The sequence below is a fragment of the Halichondria panicea genome, chromosome 7, assembly GCF_963675165.1.
Source record: "Halichondria panicea chromosome 7, odHalPani1.1, whole genome shotgun sequence".
Classification (NCBI taxonomy): Eukaryota; Metazoa; Porifera; class Demospongiae; order Suberitida; family Halichondriidae; genus Halichondria; species Halichondria panicea.
In genome coordinates, this window is record NC_087383.1 from 184,197 (window position 1) to 203,520 (window position 19,324).

The window sequence follows — 19,324 nt, forward strand, 5'->3', positions numbered from 1 at the left end:
TGACTTAGCAATTTCTTACAGTTGGTTCAGAGTTCAAACAAAATGGCGTCTTTGTTGAGGTGGTCTTCTAAGTGGACTCTTTCTTCACTCACTCTCCGAGGTGTAGCCAGATGGAGGCCATTGTCAGCTGACACAACAAGCAGCGTGGTGAATACCAACACAAACCAAGAGATGGTCGAGCAAGTCTCTCCTGATGAGTTGGTGAGCTACCTATCCATAGTACATGTACATGGTGACACTGTACACACTGTAGGTGTGTGTGAGTGAACTGAGTGGTGTGCCTGAGGAGCAGCTGGCTAGTCGAGTGGCGAGGATCTTTGTCCCATCACGTCATGCCATGCAATCAGGTTCAGCCAACACTAACTGTTGGAAGATAGAGTTTGAGACCCAGGAGAGATGGGAGAACCCGCTCATGGGTTGGGCCTCGAGGTGAGGGCTCAGTGCTTCCTATAAGACTTTCATTCACTCCCTCCCTCACAGTGCTGATCCTCTGTCCAGTCTGTCCATGGAGTTTGATTCCAAGGAGGAGGCCATTGCTTATGCCGTCAGGAATGGTGAGGTTCAACTTACCAACTGAGCTGCTTTTATTGTGTGTATTCTTTACAGGCTGGGGTTATGAAGTTCAAGAACCAAAGATTGGAACTATAAAACCCAAATCATATGCAGCAAACTTTTCATGGGACAAGAAAACTAGAGTTGTTACCAAATAGTTATAGTTATTGTATTACCTATTACCATCATTGTGTGTTAGTTTTGAAGCAGTACGTACAAACTATGTCGTTGAGTTAACTTCATTGATTATTGGGTATTTGTAAACATCACATAAAATTAATGATCAAGTAAATAATAGTGTTTCTAAAACAGTTGTTGTTCCCTGGGGTCATTAGGTAGGATACTGACAGTGGCCTCTCCATGACCACACAGGTTACACTCCATTGAGTACTCCTGTGATAATGATATAACACTGTGTGCAACCTAGTAGCAATGAACGTACTTGAAACTCCTCCTCAATTGAGAACTGGTAGGTATGAGCAGCTATCTCGTGCTCACACTCAGTGCACACATCTGTAGCAAGAGAGTCACAAACTATACAAGCATCAACAACCACATACGTGTGAAGGTGATGACTTCATCTCCATTCTCCTCTTCTTGCTTTGTCTGGTCTTTCTCTCCAATGGAGGCTCTAGCTTGACACTGATGGCAGCCCACATAGTTCATCAGGTAGGCCCCCTTCTCCAGACAAGTGGTGCCCTGCAAGTATGGTGATGAGATATACAGAGACGACATCAACTCCAACACACCCTGTCTGGCATTCTCTGCTTCCAGCACTTTACACACATCTCTCAGCTCTGGGCAGAGAGGGGCGGGGCTCAGACTTATAATTAATTTGTGTAGTTAATGATCTTTACCAATCTGTTTTGTTACAAAAATAAGGCAATTTTCTAACAGTTTTTGCTTCTCTTCTGATCCAATTAAAACTGCAAAACAAATAATAAATTGCATGTACAATATAAGAATATACTTACAATTAACATTCTGTGAACAGCTTCTTGCTATTTCCAGCTCTCTCAAATAACCTGGCCACACATGTTGCTCTAGGTAACCAGGGGGATCAGTGCACTCACCGTAGTCTCGTGCACTGTGTGGAATAACAATCATTAATGCATCACCTAGCTACTGTTTGCTATATAAAGAAGGTATCAAAACTTTTGTATATATTACTTTCTTCTGATCTTGCAAGCTTCATAATCCAGAGTGATGAACAACACTTTATCCATCATCATTCTCACTTCCCTGCATGGACAGTGCACATGACACTCACATGACACTCACAGTGTGTACAATATTTATGTTAGCTCCTATATGAGGTTGTTAACTGTATGATAGTACAAGCACTAAAAATTCATTAATATTATGCTCAAAATTAAAGCTGCTGGTATTATTATAAATGCATCTACTGAGGCGTACATTTGTACAAGCAAGGCGGCATACACACCTATAGCTAGCATGCACACCTAGCTAGCATGCACACCTAGCTAGCATGCACACCCAGCTAGCATGCACACCCAGCTAGCATGCACACCCAGCTAGCATGCACACCCAGCTAGCATGCACACCCAGCTAGCATGCACACCCAGCTAGCATGCACACCCAGCTAGCATGCACACCCAGCTAGCATGCACACCCAGCTAGCATGCACACCCAGCTAGCATGCACACCCAGCTAGCATGCACACCCAGCTAGCATGCACACCCAGCTAGCATGCACACCTAGCTAGCATACACACCTAGCTAGCATACACTTAGAGGAACAACTGAGTAATTGTCAAACACATAAACAAACCTACTTATTTAGACATGGGATTACCAGATATTTGGGCACCCCCACTGGTAGTTTCTCCCTACATGTACACTGTTTATACTTGAGCTGACCAACTTTTGGCAGCTAGCACTAGCTAGCACTCAAAAGCAGTGATATTAATTAATAGTGGCATGGGCATGAGACAGGTCACCTGGCAGTGGGATGCACTGGCTGCTTGGTAACACTTGGATACTACAATGTTCATTTACAGCATTGCAATACTTTTCCAGGGCCTAATTTGGCATGACATCAACTGATCTAAGCCAGTTGAAAGTACGTTTTGTCTACAGAGCTGGCAAATAGGCAAGCAGCCACATCGATGAAGGAAGGTGCAGAATAGCTTCACTAAAAGCCTCCATGTCCCACAGTTGACACCCACACACTGTACAGCTGTAGTGCTACAATAATTAGCAACCTGAACTTTTGTACTGGACCATTAACTCAGTGCAGTACAGACTAGAGTAAGAAGGTTATCAATATAATTATCACATACCTAAGGGATAGTATCATGGTTCCTTCAATGATGATGTGACTGTGTGGAGACTGGCTGTCCAACCTCTGACAAGCCATACACAGAGAGTGTGCTTCACAGCTCATTGCGTCACGAATCGCTTGAGTGAATCTGTCGCAATCTATAGCTTCAGGCACTGAATGGAAAAGGAGAATTAATCGTGGGAATTTGGGAAATCAGTGACAAGGAAATTCATATTGCATAAAATTATTTAGTTTCGATTCCACTAGGGATCCTCTAAATTAGTCATACATAATTCATTACCATCCCACAGAGGCTGTTTGGGGTCTTCTATTGATTTTGGAACTTTGTCAAATTCCTACAGTGGAAAGGAAATATCATGTTTCAGTATTGCACACATAGAAATGAAAACACTATACAGTAAGTACATGATTGCACCAACGGGAAATAACCTTAGAAACCCCAGCACTGTTTATCAATGTATATTAGGGGGGATTCAGAGGTGTTTGTAAGTAATGGTTCAGGAATGTGCTAGCTGGTACCAGTTGAAAACAGTCATCTGTTTGTTATGAATATACCCTAGCAACTACACATGCATGAATCAGCTCCCAGTTGACCCCATGAGTCAAGATCAAGGGAACACCTCATGAATATACATACATACATTCATGAAATGTTTATAGCTATACCAAGTAGTAGTCATCTTGGTGTATGACCAGACAGTTCCTCAGCTTCCTGGAGAGCTCCTCAGAGAGGCTACTCTTCCCACTGCAGCTGGCACTGTGTCAATGAGAATATGCATAATACAAGATCATTAGCTCCTCTAAGCTTTGCCTTATTGAGGAAGGTGTGGGTACATGTGTTTCCTGGGTTTGAATAAGGTACAGGAAATAGCACAATTAGCTACATAGACCGGCCATACACTAAGGTCACATGTCTAAATAAGGGCATGTCACACCGCACTACTATTATATTTTTGTTCCAATTTTACTGACCCAGATATTCCGATCAGGAATCTTCTAGAAGGAACAGTTGATGACTCAGCACTCTCGCCTGCACTGGCCATGTCAACTGTACAGAAATAATATAAATCAAGCGTTAAAATACATGTAAATGTACATGGTGATAATGCAGTAAAGTCACATGGGAAACCATTGCATCAGTTGACACGTTACCATAGATGCATTACCTCACCATAAGGCTTTCTGCTGACGAAATACACACGCACACGTACAAGGCCACGTCAATAATGAGATTCATGGGCTGAGGGTTTAGATCTGATTAATGACGTGTACATTATAGAACATTCCAGTAGCTAGCTGTGGTATAAAATAGACTGCAGATAAAAGCTCATCAGTTTGCAATTATTGCGTACAGTGGAGACAGCAGCTTGCAAGTGAAGCAATTGTTGATTGCAAGTTTGATGCTCTGCCAGATTGATTGTGATAGTTGAAAATCAGACAACATTTCAATCACTTATTCAACCAATTCTCACTGCATCTCAGGAAAATAATTCAGGTAAGGATATTTGCATTACTCCATTGCTAAAACTGCACAGTATAAGTTTAATAATAGTATCATGTATGCTGTGTAAGAAATAGAATCAAGTTTCTGCATTATTCAGAAATCAGAGAGCTTGATCATAATAATTATTTCTGTCTGCATCTCTTTTGCAATGTCTAACTCTGTGGTTTCCTATTTCCCTCTGCAGGAAAATCCCAAGATGTCAAGTGTTCAAATCATCCCAATGCCCTTCACTCAAGAGAGTCCACTCACCCACAGCTCAGCTTCTGATAGCGCCTCACTGAGCAGCTGTGACTCCGACCATGGCTACGTAACACCAGTCGATACTTTTGCAGATGACGAACATTTTGGAGAAAAAGTTGTAAAACAGAGAAACCCTGTAGCAGACAACAGTGGACTTGTGATAATAGAGCCAGAGCTCAAAGATAAGATTATCCAACAAGTCGAATGGTATTTTAGCGATGAAAATCTCCTGAAAGATTCGTTTCTGATGAAGCATATCAATAGGAACAAGTTAGGTTATGTTAGCCTCAAGCTAGTCGCATCACTTAGGAAGGTGAAAGCACTCAGCAAGGATTGGCAGGTCGTACTGCAAAGTATGAGAGAATCAACTATTCTTGCACTTAACGAAGAAGGCACCAAAGTTCGCAGGTTGGCAGCAGCACCACAGGTAGACTACACTCACGTCGACAGAACAATCTTAGTGACAAACTATCCTTCAAACGAACCAACTATCCAAGAGATCGAACGGCACTTCAGCAAACACGGAGAGGTAGCCCTTGTCCGCATTATTCACCCGGGCCGAGCTATTCCACTAGATGTGAAGCCGTGCCGAGCAAACCATCCTGAACTGAGCAAGGAAGTGTGCATTCTGGTAGAGTTTGAGAGTCAGGAAGGAGCCAGGAAAGCTTGCAAAAAGTATGTCAGTCAGCAGAGCTGGAGAGACGAAATCAAGGTCCAATTATTGGGCTCCAAAGTGACCAAGAAGGACAAGCCCTCAGGGGACCAAGAAGTGAAGGAAAGCAAGCGTAAACGAAAGATTGCCAACAGTGATTCTCCTAAAACGTGGGTGAGAGATGAGTCAAACAGTACCACTACTGACTCCCCCAGAAACTCCAGAGAAGGGTCCCCCTCCCCCTCAAAGCAAATATCTTGGCGCAAGACCTCACCTCTCACTCCCCAGCCAGATAGCCATCGATTGCACCAGTCTAAAGACAAACCAAGAACATACCTCCATCCTGATACAACCAACGAGTATGCATCAGACTCTGGCTATTCTAGAGCCTCCAGTGAGAGCCCAAAGAACAGTCCTGAGCCGGTCAAGCGACGATTTTTTTCTAGTGATCCCACTCCATCGTGGAGAAGAACGGACAAACGTGTCAATCTCAGAGACTCTGTAATTAGAGATCCCATTGGACCAGACGGCAGCAAGGGCTTCAGGGCACGCACAGGACTAGTTAACATTTCAATACAGACCTGCTAGTTTGCATTGATGTATTTATGTGTGCATTCAGTTATGTTATGTTATTAGCCAATCTTTCATATTGATTTGATCACCACTTGATTTTGTTGATATTTATAATAACGAATGAACAATCATCACATTGCACGGAGAGTGATTCTGAAATGATAATTTAAAATAAATAATGTGTGTACATATATGCCTGGCTAAAGGCAATCTATGCATAGATACTGTACATTGTAACATCGATACTATAATTATACATTTATTAGTACCTCTATGATTGCAAGAGTGCTGCATGAATATTCATGCACTCTTGATTGTACATTACTAATTAGCCTCGAATAAAGCCGCTTGCCCTGGAATCGAGGCTGACTGCAAGTGCTAGATGGGCGTGGCTGTCATCTATGAATGAAGAACTAGATAAAAATAATGGACACTCAAGAGGCTGCTCAGATCACTGTCACAGGTAATGGCAACTGTTTAATGGTACATCTAACTACACACGTTGTTCCTCCATGCAGTCTTATCAGCTAGGAATCTACAGAGTAAAAGAAAAGGAGGTTTGTCAGTGATGGTAGCTATGGCTATACTGTTGCTAGCTAGCTGTATATAAAAGCTAGATCACACACACACACACACACACACACACACACACACACACACACACACACACACACACACACACCACACACACACACACACACACACACACACACACCACACACACACACACACACACCACACATACCACAGAGATATGTGTGGCCTCTGCTGTGTTTGGTGTCGGGAAGGATTGCTACACAACGGAGAAAGTCACTAGCAACAATCCGGAGTGGAATCAAGAGGCCAGAATGTACGCAGTTGTAACGCTATTTTAACTGTGTAATCATAAACTCTCTCTTCCCTCGTAGCAACCTACCTCAACGGAATCATTCCTCGGAGATAAAGTTCAAAGTTCGAGACAAAGATCACACTCTGGGCATAACCACGATCCCCATACACAATATGGTTCATTCAAAAGAGGTCAGCAAGCGATGGCTACCCCTCACCCCGCACAAGAAATCGTCTGAATCCCACGGTGACATTCTAGTCACCTGTTTTGTCTCTGAGACCCGCCCGGCCATGACTCGATCTGAAAATCCATCTTTGTCGAATTCGCAGGAAGACCTTCACACGGGACTCAAGGGAGGGGGTATTGTGAGGGGGGTTAAGGACCGATTCAGCCTGCATCGAAGAAACCCCTCCTGGACTAAACCGATGACATCATCCAGCCCCTCGCCTAATAGACTCTCTGGCTCTGATATAGAGCTGAGTTCCAGAACAATGCGTGGGCTTGTGTCGGAGGGCAATATTCGCGTGGCCAGCTCTCCCAGTGAGGTTAGTGGAAACTCATCAGTGAGAAGCAGTGAGATTGAGAGCCCGTTAGTTCCGGAGGTGTCAGGGATTTCCCCTAAAGAGGGGCCAGTGGAGGGTGGTCAACGTGTTGTCCTGCGTGGTAGTTGTCTAGGAGAGTGTAAGAGTGATGTACTGCGTGTGGTGATAGCAGACGTGGACTGTACTGACACTCTGGAGTATCATTCTCAGTGTAAGCACGCACATCATAGGTATACATCTGTGTACAATCATGTGATGTGTACAATCATGTGACTGTTTACCTAGGCAAGTATATACAGTAGTTATATTAACTGTTGCGCAATCTTCCTGACCTTTTCTTTGCCAATTGTTACATAGTGCCGATGGTTCTAACACAAGTAGCTGTGCAGTTAATATTGTCATTGTTACCTTCAATTCTTGCAGCTAAGCTAATAGTGACGTCAGGCCCTCGCCATGCCCCTGGAGTGGGTCCAGTGCTAGTGGAGACACGGACGGGGGGAGTCGGTATATCAAGTCTACATTTCAGTTTCAGCTCCGGCGAAGTCTCGTATCCTCCGGAGGTGTCGGGGATTTCCCCTCGGGAGGGGGTCATCGAGGGGGGTCAACGTGTGGTTCTCAGGGGTAGCAATCTCGGAGAGAGCAAGAGTGACGTTGTGAGAGTAGTGATAGCTGGGGTGGACTGCACAGAGTCTGTGGAGTACCTGTCTCAGTGTAAGTGGGGCAGAGATGTGCCCACACTGGCCAGTGGTGGTTGGTGCTAGTCTGCATGCCAGGGATGTTTGGTTAGTCTGCATGGCATTGGGCAGGGATGTGCCCACACTGGTCAGTGGTGGTTGGTGCTAGTCTGCATGGCATTGGGCAGGGATGTGCCCACACTGGCCAGTGGTGGTTGGTGCTAGTCTGCATGGCATTGGGCAGGGATGTTTGGTTAGTCTGCATGGCATTAGGTAGGGATGTGCCCACACTGGCCAGTGGTGGTTGGTGCTAGTCTGCATGGCATTGGGCAGGGATGTTTGGTTAGTCTGCATGGCATTGGGCAGGGATGTGCCCACACTGGTCAGTGGTGGTTGGTGCTAGTCTGCATGGCATTGGGCAGGGATGTGCCCACACTGGCCAGTGGTGGTTGGTGCTAGTCTGCATGGCATTGGGCAGGGATGTTTGGTTAGTCTGCATGGCATTGGGCAGGGATGTGCCCACACTGGTCAGTGGTGGTTGGTGCTAGTCTGCATGGCATTGGGCAGGGATGTGCCCACACTGGTCAGTGGTGGTTGGTACTAACCACCTCTTAAGGCCTAGTTCACCACATTAAAGAGGCAACTGTGTGTTTGTGTTGATTTGAGATTGAATATTGAAACTAACTCCCACTTGGACACACACACACACACACACCCACACACACCCCACACCCCCCCCCCACACACACACACACACACACACACAAACTAACTCCCACTTGGACTATTCACTGTTTAGGATATTAAAGTTGATAGCTAGAATTGTTACACTATAATAAAATAGTCATTATTGTCACCCCCCACCCACTCACCCCACACACACACACTCACACACACACACCCACACAGCTAAACTTGTAGTGACTACAGCGTGCACTCCCTCTCCAACTGTTGGTCCAGTTGTTGTGGAAACAGTTCTAGGTGGCATTGGAACATCTAGTTTGACATTCTCCTACATAACAGAAAGTGGCTCTCAAGTGGGCGGAGCTCTCGTCAGGAAGGAGAGTGGGTCAACTAAAGTGAAAAAACCTGGTAATTGAAGCTGTATAATTGCTAGCTAGTTTGTTCTGGTAATGCTTCCTAGCTCTGTACACCTATGAATGTGATCAAGTGTGTACAGTGGTGTATGTGTGCATCCTGGTGTATACCCTGTACTGTGTGCTACTATGTTGCTGTGTGCGTCCTGGTGTATGCCCTGTACTGTGTGCTACTATGTTGCTGTGTGCATCCTGGTGTATGCCCTGTACTGTGTGCTACTATGTTGCTGTGTGCATCCTGGTGTATGTCAGTGCTGCCAAGGATATCCTTTCAGAGGAAACTCCTTTCAATTATGAGATGGTCATGTGGTGGCGTTTGATGTGTGCTCTAGTTTCCTGTGTAGTTGGTTAATCAGTAACCCTGTGTACCAGTATGTTCTGTACTGTATGTGCAATGTACTGTGTTAAAAACCCCATTACTGAATCTACATTATCATTATGTATGTGGTACTTGTGGCTTGTCTGATAAGAACTCTCTCAAAGCAGTGTGCCCATAAAACAAGAGCTCTACAGCCAACATGTCTCTACCACAAACCTTTGTACTACCCTTTATACTTCATTCCCACAACCTTATACACTGTACTCTCTTTGTAGGTCCTCCATTATACTGTGTACTGTGTACTGTGTTTTGGGTTTAGTGGGTTTGGAGGTCTTACTTAATTGGGGCCAATGTTTTGTCTATAGTGTTCCCTCTCCCTCAAAGTACCTACACAGCATCTGTATGTATGCAACTAAGCAACAGATGTCCCATGTTTGCGCTATTTTAAGTACATGTAGAGCCCATTTTTAAGGCAATAATGTAATTGTAATATATAGGGTGAAATGAAACTTCCTGTACTGTGACCTCTCCCACCCTCCACAGACATTGACCCAGTGGAGTTCAAGGCTCTCAAGCAACAGCTAAGAGGTAACATCATATAAGATCACTGTTACTACCAAATCCAGGCAATTTCTATCATGGTTACACTAGGAAGCTGCTTAGCTGTTCCTGTACTGCTATGTCCTCTGTTGACTACCAGTCATGCAGCAGACAATGTATCTGGGGCTCTTATTTGGCCTCTGAGCTTTTATTACTCCACTTTGTGTGTATGACTTGCAGCAGCAACAGTTGTGTAGTATCATGGACTATCAAAGCTCAAGTGTGTATACTCACACCCCCTCACACCCCCACTCACACACCCACTCACTAACCACCCACCACATACACCACACACAGACTTTAAGCAGGACAACGTGAAGCTCAAAGATGAGAACCTGTCTCTGAGGGAGTACATAGACCAACTTGTTCTCAGTGTAATGGAGGTCAAACCAGACCTACTAGAGATACGGCCGACACCAGCAGCTCCTCTCACTGTCTCTAACACAAGTCTCGTCTCTACCTAGCAACTCTATATGTAACTGTTTGACAATTATTGCCACGGCTCAGTGAATGTGTGTGTCCAAATATTCTTTCATGTGTTTCTTGTTTGCATTCACTTGTTCATAAACTAATTAAATTTTAGCCAATAACATAATTATACACAGGTCAATAACAACCTGAAAATTGTCAAAGAGCTATAATAGCCCAGTCTTGACTCATGCAAGTTATAAAGTCAATAGTATATAGCTAAAAATTGTATATTGAAATCGAAGGGGAGTACAAAACTATCAAAAGTAGCTACAACAGTAACGAGAGGGGTAAACGTTGCTCATGTTACTTTGCTGGAGTTAGCCTGACTAGTCTGACTCCAGTTGGGTTGACAGGAGCAGAGAAGCTGTCAGTAAACATCCCTAGATCCATGCCATTCATGACATCTCGCACGCTAGCCTTGGACCAACTCACACCAGCCTGAGGATGCAGGTATCAGAATGTGTGGCATACAGGGAATATACCAATAATAATAACATCTTAGCTGATACTAACTTTGATTATGCTTTCAATTTCATCAACTACAGGTTAAATAATCATTACTTGGTCTAAACATACTAATAGTAGTGTCTGCGGGAGAGATGTTCATTGAAGGGGAACGAAGGGACTACTGGCTAGTACCTATGTAGCAAAAATAAGACACTCACGTCTTTAAAAGAGACAGTGATGTTATGAGGCCCAGAGAAGTGGCCGGTGTTGAGCATGGCTACTGCCAGGTCCCCACCATCTAGGGGACGGGCAAACACCATGTTAGTGACCTCTGGACTCTTGCGTTGACCCGAGTGTTTGGTGATGGAGGAGGCAATCAGTCGACCTTGCTTACCCATCTTGTCCTGGTTAATGGCAATCACCTCTCTATACGTGTGGGAGGGGGAATGGATTAAAATAAACATCCCCACACAATTTTGGAACACTTAAATTAAACATAGCTTAGGTTATGTTATTGTGGAAGGAAGTACTGTCTAAGATTGCCTACTTGTTTTGGAGGATGTCTTTAGATTCCTTTGGCAGTTTTCTGAGATCGTTTGACATGAACAGAGGCTATCGAGCGTGGGGAGGGTTATACAGACTATACTAGAGAGAGAGTGTGTCTACTTACTGCTGCAAATATTGCCCACATGGCCATTTGAGCCTTTTGTTGCTCCAAACTGAGTCCAAAGTCACCAATGATAAGCTGTGTGTGTGTGTGTGTGCGTGTGTGTTGTGTTGTGTGAGGGGGCAGTGGGGATAAGAACTACAAGTAGTCATGCATGATGCTACCTACGACTGGTCAACACCTGCCCCAGCAATCACCACATTAGCAAGCCATTAGTACACAATGTGTTTAGACTATCTATTCAGAGCATGATCAACACTCCCTTAAATCCCCCTACACTCCCTTCCCCCCACCTACACTCCCTTCCCCCACCTACACCCTGACTACCAGGAGTGTGGCAGCTAGCAGATGTTCCATAATAGTTCAACACTCTAAACTATACCATAAACACAGCTGCAGAATATTGATTACAGCTGCTTCAAAATTTGAATTTGAAATTACAGGTCCAAAGGCCCTCACCATATCAGGATCGTTCCACTGTCCTGGGGCAGCAAAGGGTTGAAACTGGTCTTGGTTCTGAGCATAGTGAGTGATGATCCCCAACACACTATCCCAGCTGTCGTTGATGTCGTCATAGTTACGCCACAAGTTGCACACCTCAGCAATTCTTGTGTAATTAGGCTGAATTCAACGAAAGTAAACAAACTTGTTAGGTAAACTGAGTGTACAATAATAATAATATTGATGTGATTATATATTAAGTTTCAAGGCCAGTACCTTTTTAGCCTTGTTTGGGCTAAAGCAGCATCAAAGAAATTTGAGCTCAAAATGTGTTTGCAAACATCCCCAAACCAGCTCTGTCAATGTGATTAGTGTATAACCCCAAGTTCCCTAGGGCATACTACAGCATGAGCATAGCAACCCAGTACACAGCATCTCATGATCTATAATTATATCCTAATCTCATTACCACTAGCTATAGCTGGCTGCATGCTCACAGTTTTGATGTAAGCAGGCCAGCTGCATGAGAACACGATGGGCCTCCCTGTAGCATTCAGTGCCTTGGACATTTCAGGGTAACCCGTCTCATAGTCTGCCTCTGATGCATAGCAACCGTCCAGCTTGAGCATGTCAACACCCCAGTCCGCAAACGTTTTGGCATCTTTTTCAACGTAACCCAGCGAGCCAGGATACCCCCCACAAGTGTGGGAACCAAGATCTAGGGGGGGAGGGGGGATGTATTATAAGTATTATAGTTCACACTGCAGTTGAGTTTGGTCAAATTTTCAACTAGATCACAGCCTACCTCCGTATATTCCCAGCTTAAGCCCCTTTGAATGTACCTGTGTGTATACACGGGGGGGGGGGGGGGGGGGAGTGAACATTGCATCAGAGCACACATTTCACAGAGTATTAGCACTATAATGGTGATGATCAGGTGCCTAGCATGCAAGAATACTGCACATTGCATCATAGCATGAAGTTATGAATAATTATCAGGATATACATGTGGGGGATACATGTGGGGTGGGTGAATACTTAACACCTGGAGATAAGGTAACCTTACATAGTCTGCTAATGCCTTGATCCCGTTGGGGAACCTGACGGGGTCAGCCTGGAGCATCCCTTTATCATCTCTCATCTTGGTGGCCCAGCAGTCCTGCACGAAAGAAAAGGGGCGGGGTTATAGGGGGTGGGGGGAGATGACACTCTTGGTAGAGTGATGGTCTATTTACGTCAATATTGATGAACTCGTATCCGAGATTCCTGAAGCCGTGAGAGGCCATGTGGTCAGCCATGTCCATAAACAACTTCTCATTGATGCAGCTGTCCGGGTCATTAGTGCAGTCAATATCGCATGCGTATCGCTCCCACGCAAGCCAGCCCACTGAAGAGGAGGAAATAATCCAATAATTCATTTTTAGTTGTTAATTATCAGAATTACTTGGAGGAGTGAGGGCAAGGCCATTGTCCAAAGCAAGGAGGTTGCTAGGCTGCAACAGCAGCAGCAGAGCAACAGAGATGAACTGGAACTCCATATTGACTCTCTGTTTATCCTTTATCACATGACAAGCTAGCTGTAGCAACGAGCCCCACCCCTCTTTCTGTTGCAAGGTAGGCGTGGCTGACTAGCTAACTGCATGGCAACAACACAAGCACTGATTAAAGTCTCAAGCCTTCTTCTCTGAGTACGAGTATATACGACTATTACTATGTCGCTCAAGTGGGACCTTAAACCTCGGATGAGCATTGCTCAGGCGAATCAGCTGGAGAGAGTTAGGGTGGGTATGCCAAGGCTTAGGCTCTCCCCAAGTCTTAATCTTGGGGAGAGCTAGCTTTTGATGCTTAGGTTAAGTCTTGGGCCAAGACTTAGCCTATAAACTCTCTAAGTATAATATAGCAACATTTGGTGAGAAGTAGGAGTACCCTACAAAGATATATTATATTTAAATCAGTATCCTATCCTTTACAATAGATGGATGAAATGATTGAAAAACAGGAGCAAACAATTCAAAAGTAAGTCTCCTAAGTGGCTTACACAATATAATTGGTACCTCAACAGCGATATGAAGGCCACGTTGAGGGCACGCTGGACTGAGACACTGGAGGAAGCAAGCGAACACAAGAGACTGAAAGACAAGATAAAGGAGTCCAAGAGAGAGATGACATTAGCTAATAAAGCACTCACAGAGGTGTGTATATAATTATGTGTAACAACTTAACGTGTTTTTAGAGAGAGTACATTATGATGATGCAGGTACGAAGGTCACAGCTCAAGGAACTACTGCAGTCAGAACAGAAACAGCTTGAGCAAGAACTCCACAGCATGGGACTCACTTTCTATAAGGACAGGTTATGAGAACACAAAATGAGAACATAATTCAACACATGTGAAGTACTATAATTATGATTCTGAGGATAATGTTTTCAATGCTGTCTTTAACTCATCTACATGGTTGGCAATGTCACTAATGACTTGTGGTAGTTCATTTTCTCCTTTGTCTTTGATGAATTTGGTCGCATTCACGAGATCAGCAGATTTCTTCACATCGTTGTGTAATTCTGTAAGAAAGTAATATTTGATAGTACGGCTGAGTACAGCTATAAGTTTAGATAATCAGGGAACGTATTTATACCTGCATTTTTTTTGTCGTACGGAGGGTTTGTAAATATAACGTCGTTTGGGGCAGCAGATTTTAGATCCTCCAACATTTGGTGAGAAGTAGGAGTACCCTACAAAGATAGCATGGATCTAGACACATACTTCCATTGTGTTGTACCTCCAGTTCATCCATTGACATGGTAAGAAGCTTGATATCAGACTGTACTGTACTGACAGACTTGGTATTAAATTGATATGGTAAAGGTCGGCAAACCATGTGGTGCTAGGTACTAAAATCACACACAAAGACAACAGTGCAGCATGATGATGAGAAGCTTGCTGGTTGCCGTGGCCTTCCTCCAGGTGACACTGGGTGCTGAGTTAAGAGGGCTGAATCCCAACAAGAAGCACTCATACAACCCAGCCAAGGACTTTACTTGTCTGGATGGCTCGGCTACAATCCCGTTCAGCCTAGTGAATGATGACTACTGTGACTGCAGGCGAGTTGCTACAATCAGCTGTTTCATACATTTTCCAACCCCATTTCCGTGGATAGTTTCAGTCCATACGCCATGCATTGACATACATGTATCACACCTTTTGTGTTGTATGGTGTGAGAGCCATTTTGTGGGTGTGGCTGCCCAAGCCCTCAATATAACTGTCTGCTAGTCAGGCCCAGAATGCTCTGGTTAGGGTAGAACTGATACAAACTCCCGACAACAGCCCTAGCTAGTTACTACCTGAGGTTTGCCTTTTAACCACTCGTAAGTTTGGCCTCGTTGAACATTCCAGGCTAAACGGTACTAAACGTATTTTAACAAAATATGGTCTGCTCTCCACACATGCACATTAGGGATGGCTCTGATGAACCTGGGACAGCAGCTTGTTCAAACGGACGCTTCTACTGTGAAAATCGTGGCCACCAATCAGCTGAGATCCTCTCCTCTCGTGTCAACGATGGCATCTGTGACTGCTGTGATGGGAGGGATGAGTACGACAGTAGGGCTGCCTGTGCCGACACTTGTATTGAGATGGGGAAGCAAGCTGCCGAGGAACAGAAACGACTCAAGGTCAGTAATATTTGGAAAGGAAATACGAACAATAAAACTACTTGCATAATACACAACAACGAGTAATGGTTCAGAGACTCTTTCAGCTGCCATAACTTGAATTCCGTGGATCCAATATCAACTATTTTATGATTTTCTGAAAGCTTAGAAAGAGACCTTTCAAATAGTATCATCAAAGTTGAGATAGCCAATTTGGTCGTACAAATGGTCCAACGGCGAAAAATGACAAATTATGGCCCCAAACCAAATTTAAACACATCATTTTAAAGGTATCTTTCTAAGCTTTCAGAAAATCATAAAATTTTTAATCAATGATACTAAAGTTACGGCTGTTGAAAGAAAGAAGGAGAGAGCAGTTTATAGTGTGAACACTATAAACGAAAGGGATAATTATATTATTTGTCCCAATGTAACTACCCTATAATTATTACACTGTAGGCTCTTCATGAAGAAGGCTACCAGAAGAGGCTGGAATACTCAATGCAAGGTCGAAAAAGAGTGGACAATTCTCATACTGAATTAGCCGAGAAGAAAGCTGAATTGGAAAGTGTGATATCTGAATTAGCCGCACTGCAAGCTGCCAAAGAAGAGGCTGAAGAGCCTGAGAGAGAGGCCAAAGAAAAACATCACGAGGCTTGGGAGGTAGAAAAGGAGGCAAGAAAGCAGGAGCGACGTTTGTCAGAAGCAAAATTTGGATTTGATGAACTTGATACTAACAGCAATGGCTATGTGAGTGTGGAGGAGATTCAGGCTCGTGATGAACTTGATGACGATGGAGATGGACTCGTTTCTGAAAGTGAAGCTCTAGAATATCTTGATAACGCGAGAGAGATTAATTTTGATTCGTTTGTGGACAGTGTTTGGGACTTGGTATCGGATAAATGTCAGTTCAAGAAAGTTGACGAAGAGCCACTATTGCCTACCCCCCACCCTGAAGAGAGAAACGAGGAAGCCCCTGATGATTATGATGATGATTATGACGATGATGATGACGAAGAAGATGACAAAAATTCTGAATATGAGAAAATGCCAGAATATGATGAACCAACCAAGGTGTTGATATCAGTTGCTGACGAGGCTAGAGATGCTTTTAACACTGCCGATCGAAGGAAAAAAGATCTCGAGTTGGAAGTCAGTCAATTAAAGAAATTCATTGAAATGGACTTTGGTTTTGACTTCGAGTTTACTAACTTTTACGATAACTGCTATGAGTATACGGATCTGGAATACACGTACAAAATGTGTGCCTTCAGCAAAGTCTCTCAAAAGTCAAAGAGTGGAGGAAGGGAGACAAGCCTGGGTGTTTGGGGAACTTGGTCACCCGGTAAAGATTACAAAGAGATGAAGTATGACAATGGTGAGAAGTGTTGGAATGGTCCGAGTCGCTCGGCAACTATCACTCTAAAGTGTGGCCTAGAAGATGAACTGTTGTCAGCAAGTGAGCCGAATCGCTGTGAGTATGCTATGGAGTTCTCTACCCCAGCTGTTTGTGAGCAAGGCAAGCACGGCGGCCCACACACTGAACTGTAGTAGTTTGAACACTCGAGGGCGACGTAATTCTGATTGTAATTAGAGTAGAACATTCTAGGGCGATTTATTTCCGAGTGTAATTAGCTTGTGGGTTACTCTAATTATGTGAATCATTTTTTGCCATTACGAAATTCTGTATTGTCTTGATCGCTTCTAAACTCGCTGTCTAAGTGTTCCCTGTGTTTGTATGTAGACTGTAGAGACGAAGCTACTATAAGATCCATCTATTGAAGAGCTGTGTATGAGTGTCATGCCCTTATTGAACTTTTAACTGGAACCATGGCCACAAGAAGAACAGGTAAACGTTTATAATCACCGCATATGTGGGTGTATGCATGGTTGCATGTGGACTTGTGGACTCTGGTACAGGCATGTTGTAGTACTCTGTCTATGGATCTCAATGTATACACAGTAGAAGAGCTTGTGTACATGCGTAGAGTTGATCATACTAGTATTTAGTATTTAGTAATTATTTTGCTAATATTTAATTTTCTATTCTATTCTCTCTCTTGTAGGTGGGCTAGTACATCGGTCGTCAGGTGCCTCTAGCTCAGCGGAGGCTAGTGGGCGTGGTCCCCCCAGCTCTGAGAAGGACCTGGATGTTCCCGACGTGGACGATGGGTACGAGGACAAGGGTGAGGACAGTAAGACCACCAGGCTCACTCTAATGGAGGAGGTACTGCTACTGGGGATCAAGGACAGAGAGGTGGGTGGGTGTGGTCATGCCTGGCATCCACTGTTTTATTTAATTTAGTTAACACCAAATTAGTACATTCCTGAGCCAATATTTAGTCGATTCATACGAAGCAAATCACTCACACAGTGCACATTGATACCGCCCCCCCCACACACACACACACACACTACACACTGATACCCCCCCCCCACACACACACACACATTGATACTGCCCCCCCACACACACACACACACACACACACACACACACACACACACACACACACACACACACATTGATACTGCCCCCACACATACACTACACACTGATACCTCCCCCCACACACTACACAGGGCTACACTTCATTCTGGAATGACTGTATCTCGTCCGGCCTGCGTGGCTGCATGCTTGTGGAACTGGCCCTGAGGGGGCGTATTGACTTGGAAAAGGCGGGCCTACGAAGGAGAGGTGTGAGCTCTCGAAAGGTCACCTGTAAGAACGCCACACCCACAGGGGACGTACTCTTGGACGAAGCACTCAAGCATATCAAGGAGACACAGCCTCTTGACACTGTTCAGAGTTGGATCGAGTTGCTGAGTGGTGAGTGGGCGTGTATGATGTCATAGCCACCTTAGTTACTTGAGTATGTACGTGTATGATCAAGTTGCAATGTGTAGCCTGTGTCTTATAACCCACTTGTAACTGTAGCAAAGTACTGACTATACATTTCTCACTCAAATATGTAAATGTAGGTAGGTCCACGTGCTGTACAGTGTGCACGTGATCTGCTGCAGCATTAACTACTGAGGTGTATGTTAGTACTGAGGTGTATGTTAGTACTGAGGTGTATGTTAGTACTGAGGTGTATGTTAGTACTGAGGTGTATGTTAGTACTGAGGTGTATGTTAGTACTGAGGTGTATGTCTTAAATTGTTGTGATATGAAGAAAATTACAAACTGTATGTTTCTTCGTCCAGGTGAGACTTGGAACCCGCTGAACCTGCGATACCAGATCCGCAACGTTCGCGAGAGGATCGCCAAGAACCTTGTGGAGAAGGGAGTGCTCACTACAGAGAAACAGAACTTTGTCCTCTTCGACATGACGACCCACCCGCTCACTGACACCACTACCAAACAGAAACTAATCAAAAAAGTGCAAGAGTCTGTTCTCACTCGCTGGGTGAACGAAACAGACAAAATGGACAAACGATCTCTTGCTCTCATTATTTTGGCACACGCTTCGGATGTTCTTGAAAACGCCTTTGCCTCCCTCCCAGACGAAGAGTACGATCTTGCCATGAAGCGTGTTCGCCAAGTGCTCGATGCAGAACCAGACGCAGAGGCACAGAAAAGTGGAAGCATGGACATTATTTGGGCTGTAGCCGCAGCTTTCTTGAAATAATTTTTTGCATAATTGTTATTATCATGATAGTTCGCATGTACTGTATATAATTATGTATCTTATGTTAGTGTTATTATTGTTGACTTTGTGCTTGCGTGGACATAAGTTGATATAATGCATTCTGTGTC

General features: G+C 44.2%; 8 protein-coding genes across 11 annotated transcripts; 6 read left to right on the top strand and 2 right to left on the bottom strand.

The window, feature by feature from the left end:
• Positions 1 to 789, top strand: LOC135338386 (NADH dehydrogenase [ubiquinone] iron-sulfur protein 4, mitochondrial-like). The gene is made up of 4 exons (XM_064534491.1): positions 1 to 201; positions 254 to 429; positions 481 to 554; positions 607 to 789. The coding sequence occupies exons 1-4, from the start codon at positions 43 to 45 to the stop codon at positions 708 to 710; spliced, it is 513 nt and encodes a 170-aa protein (XP_064390561.1). The 5' UTR covers positions 1 to 42; the 3' UTR covers positions 711 to 789.
• On the bottom strand, positions 781 to 4,113 carry LOC135338385 (protein Churchill-like). Of its 3 annotated transcripts, none has more exons than XM_064534489.1 (9): positions 4,028 to 4,113; positions 3,829 to 3,904; positions 3,523 to 3,613; positions 3,137 to 3,191; positions 2,855 to 3,008; positions 1,723 to 1,794; positions 1,527 to 1,639; positions 1,302 to 1,478; positions 1,113 to 1,251 (listed from the first exon to the last, which is right to left on the bottom strand). In XM_064534489.1, the coding sequence occupies exons 2-8, from the start codon at positions 3,897 to 3,899 to the stop codon at positions 1,396 to 1,398; spliced, it is 639 nt and encodes a 212-aa protein (XP_064390559.1). In that variant the 5' UTR covers positions 3,900 to 3,904; positions 4,028 to 4,113; the 3' UTR covers positions 1,113 to 1,251; positions 1,302 to 1,395. The 3 variants fall into 3 exon arrangements, with proteins under 3 accessions (XP_064390560.1, XP_064390559.1, XP_064390558.1); XM_064534488.1 differs by having other exon boundaries at positions 4,023 to 4,102; XM_064534490.1 differs by lacking the exons at positions 1,527 to 1,639; positions 1,723 to 1,794; positions 2,855 to 3,008; ... (2 more) ...; positions 3,829 to 3,904; positions 4,028 to 4,113 and adding exons at positions 781 to 945; positions 995 to 1,065 and having other exon boundaries at positions 1,302 to 1,454.
• A 76-nt stretch (positions 4,114 to 4,189) lies between these two features.
• Positions 4,190 to 5,921, top strand: LOC135338380 (la-related protein 6-like). The gene is made up of 2 exons (XM_064534482.1): positions 4,190 to 4,351; positions 4,545 to 5,921. Exon 2 carries the CDS (start codon positions 4,557 to 4,559, stop codon positions 5,838 to 5,840), a length of 1,284 nt encoding a protein of 427 aa, XP_064390552.1. The 5' UTR covers positions 4,190 to 4,351; positions 4,545 to 4,556; the 3' UTR covers positions 5,841 to 5,921.
• A 211-nt stretch (positions 5,922 to 6,132) lies between these two features.
• Positions 6,133 to 10,442, top strand: LOC135338377 (uncharacterized). Its single transcript, XM_064534480.1, has 8 exons — positions 6,133 to 6,288; positions 6,344 to 6,382; positions 6,576 to 6,675; positions 6,734 to 7,407; positions 7,620 to 7,907; positions 8,780 to 8,962; positions 9,830 to 9,874; positions 10,184 to 10,442. Exons 1-8 carry the CDS (start codon positions 6,252 to 6,254, stop codon positions 10,348 to 10,350), a joined length of 1,533 nt encoding a protein of 510 aa, XP_064390550.1. The 5' UTR covers positions 6,133 to 6,251; the 3' UTR covers positions 10,351 to 10,442.
• A 16-nt stretch (positions 10,443 to 10,458) lies between these two features.
• Positions 10,459 to 13,519, bottom strand: LOC135338381 (alpha-N-acetylgalactosaminidase-like). The gene is made up of 10 exons (XM_064534483.1): positions 13,357 to 13,519; positions 13,148 to 13,299; positions 12,979 to 13,071; positions 12,718 to 12,754; positions 12,410 to 12,630; positions 11,931 to 12,092; positions 11,475 to 11,549; positions 11,352 to 11,416; positions 11,023 to 11,230; positions 10,459 to 10,795 (listed from the first exon to the last, which is right to left on the bottom strand). Exons 1-10 carry the CDS (start codon positions 13,448 to 13,450, stop codon positions 10,661 to 10,663), a joined length of 1,242 nt encoding a protein of 413 aa, XP_064390553.1. The 5' UTR covers positions 13,451 to 13,519; the 3' UTR covers positions 10,459 to 10,660.
• Positions 13,520 to 13,529: 10 nt separating this feature from the next.
• LOC135338388 (uncharacterized) lies at positions 13,530 to 14,413 on the top strand. Of its 2 annotated transcripts, none has more exons than XM_064534492.1 (4): positions 13,530 to 13,693; positions 13,888 to 13,928; positions 13,975 to 14,104; positions 14,146 to 14,413. In XM_064534492.1, exons 1-4 carry the CDS (start codon positions 13,625 to 13,627, stop codon positions 14,269 to 14,271), a joined length of 366 nt encoding a protein of 121 aa, XP_064390562.1. In that variant the 5' UTR covers positions 13,530 to 13,624; the 3' UTR covers positions 14,272 to 14,413. The 2 variants fall into 2 exon arrangements, with proteins under 2 accessions (XP_064390562.1, XP_064390563.1); XM_064534493.1 differs by having other exon boundaries at positions 13,532 to 13,693; positions 14,170 to 14,413.
• A 356-nt stretch (positions 14,414 to 14,769) lies between these two features.
• LOC135338379 (glucosidase 2 subunit beta-like) lies at positions 14,770 to 17,246 on the top strand. The gene is made up of 3 exons (XM_064534481.1): positions 14,770 to 15,014; positions 15,369 to 15,585; positions 16,024 to 17,246. The coding sequence occupies exons 1-3, from the start codon at positions 14,836 to 14,838 to the stop codon at positions 17,113 to 17,115; spliced, it is 1,488 nt and encodes a 495-aa protein (XP_064390551.1). The 5' UTR covers positions 14,770 to 14,835; the 3' UTR covers positions 17,116 to 17,246.
• On the top strand, positions 17,246 to 19,322 carry LOC135338384 (Golgi phosphoprotein 3-like). The gene is made up of 4 exons (XM_064534487.1): positions 17,246 to 17,413; positions 17,631 to 17,821; positions 18,148 to 18,394; positions 18,772 to 19,322. Exons 1-4 carry the CDS (start codon positions 17,395 to 17,397, stop codon positions 19,194 to 19,196), a joined length of 882 nt encoding a protein of 293 aa, XP_064390557.1. The 5' UTR covers positions 17,246 to 17,394; the 3' UTR covers positions 19,197 to 19,322.
• Positions 19,323 to 19,324: the final 2 nt, after the last annotated feature.

Excerpts from the sequence above, each read along its gene's own strand:
- LOC135338388 (XM_064534492.1), top strand. The coding sequence starts at position 13,625 with ATGTCGCTCAAGTGGGACCTTAAACCTCGGATGAGCATTGCTCAGGCG. Across the intron at positions 13,694-13,887 it reads ATCAGCTGGAGAGAGTTAGG|ATGGATGAAATGATTGAAAA; the intron begins GTGGGTATGCCA and ends CCTTTACAATAG. Across the intron at positions 14,105-14,145 it reads CTAATAAAGCACTCACAGAG|AGAGAGTACATTATGATGAT; the intron begins GTGTGTATATAA and ends ACGTGTTTTTAG.
- LOC135338377 (XM_064534480.1), top strand. The coding sequence starts at position 6,252 with ATGGACACTCAAGAGGCTGCTCAGATCACTGTCACAG. Across the intron at positions 8,963-9,829 it reads AACTAAAGTGAAAAAACCTG|ACATTGACCCAGTGGAGTTC; the intron begins GTAATTGAAGCT and ends CACCCTCCACAG. Across the intron at positions 9,875-10,183 it reads TCTCAAGCAACAGCTAAGAG|ACTTTAAGCAGGACAACGTG; the intron begins GTAACATCATAT and ends CACCACACACAG.
- LOC135338380 (XM_064534482.1), top strand. The coding sequence starts at position 4,557 with ATGTCAAGTGTTCAAATCATCCCAATGCCCTTCACTCAAGAGAGTCCA.
- LOC135338379 (XM_064534481.1), top strand. The coding sequence starts at position 14,836 with ATGATGATGAGAAGCTTGCTGGTTGCCGTGGCCTTCCTCCAGGTGACA. Across the intron at positions 15,015-15,368 it reads GATGACTACTGTGACTGCAG|GGATGGCTCTGATGAACCTG; the intron begins GCGAGTTGCTAC and ends CATGCACATTAG. Across the intron at positions 15,586-16,023 it reads AGGAACAGAAACGACTCAAG|GCTCTTCATGAAGAAGGCTA; the intron begins GTCAGTAATATT and ends ATTACACTGTAG.
- LOC135338381 (XM_064534483.1), bottom strand. The coding sequence starts at position 13,450 with ATGGAGTTCCAGTTCATCTCTGTTGCTCTGCTGCTGCTGTTGCAGCCT. Across the intron at positions 12,755-12,978 it reads TCAAGGCATTAGCAGACTAT|GTACATTCAAAGGGGCTTAA; the intron begins GTAAGGTTACCT and ends GTATACACACAG. Across the intron at positions 11,231-11,351 it reads AAAGACATCCTCCAAAACAA|AGAGGTGATTGCCATTAACC; the intron begins GTAGGCAATCTT and ends CCACACGTATAG.
- LOC135338386 (XM_064534491.1), top strand. The coding sequence starts at position 43 with ATGGCGTCTTTGTTGAGGTGGTCTTCTAAGTGGACTCTTTCTTCACTC. Across the intron at positions 430-480 it reads CTCATGGGTTGGGCCTCGAG|TGCTGATCCTCTGTCCAGTC; the intron begins GTGAGGGCTCAG and ends CCTCCCTCACAG. Across the intron at positions 555-606 it reads TGCTTATGCCGTCAGGAATG|GCTGGGGTTATGAAGTTCAA; the intron begins GTGAGGTTCAAC and ends TATTCTTTACAG.
- LOC135338384 (XM_064534487.1), top strand. Across the intron at positions 17,822-18,147 it reads TGGGGATCAAGGACAGAGAG|GGCTACACTTCATTCTGGAA; the intron begins GTGGGTGGGTGT and ends CACACTACACAG. Across the intron at positions 18,395-18,771 it reads TTGGATCGAGTTGCTGAGTG|GTGAGACTTGGAACCCGCTG; the intron begins GTGAGTGGGCGT and ends TTCTTCGTCCAG.
- LOC135338385 (XM_064534489.1), bottom strand. The coding sequence starts at position 3,899 with ATGGCCAGTGCAGGCGAGAGTGCTGAGTCATCAACTGTTCCTTCTAGA. Across the intron at positions 3,614-3,828 it reads TTCCTGATCGGAATATCTGG|TGCCAGCTGCAGTGGGAAGA; the intron begins GTCAGTAAAATT and ends TCATTGACACAG. Across the intron at positions 1,795-2,854 it reads ACCATGATACTATCCCTTAG|GGAAGTGAGAATGATGATGG; the intron begins GTATGTGATAAT and ends CTGTCCATGCAG.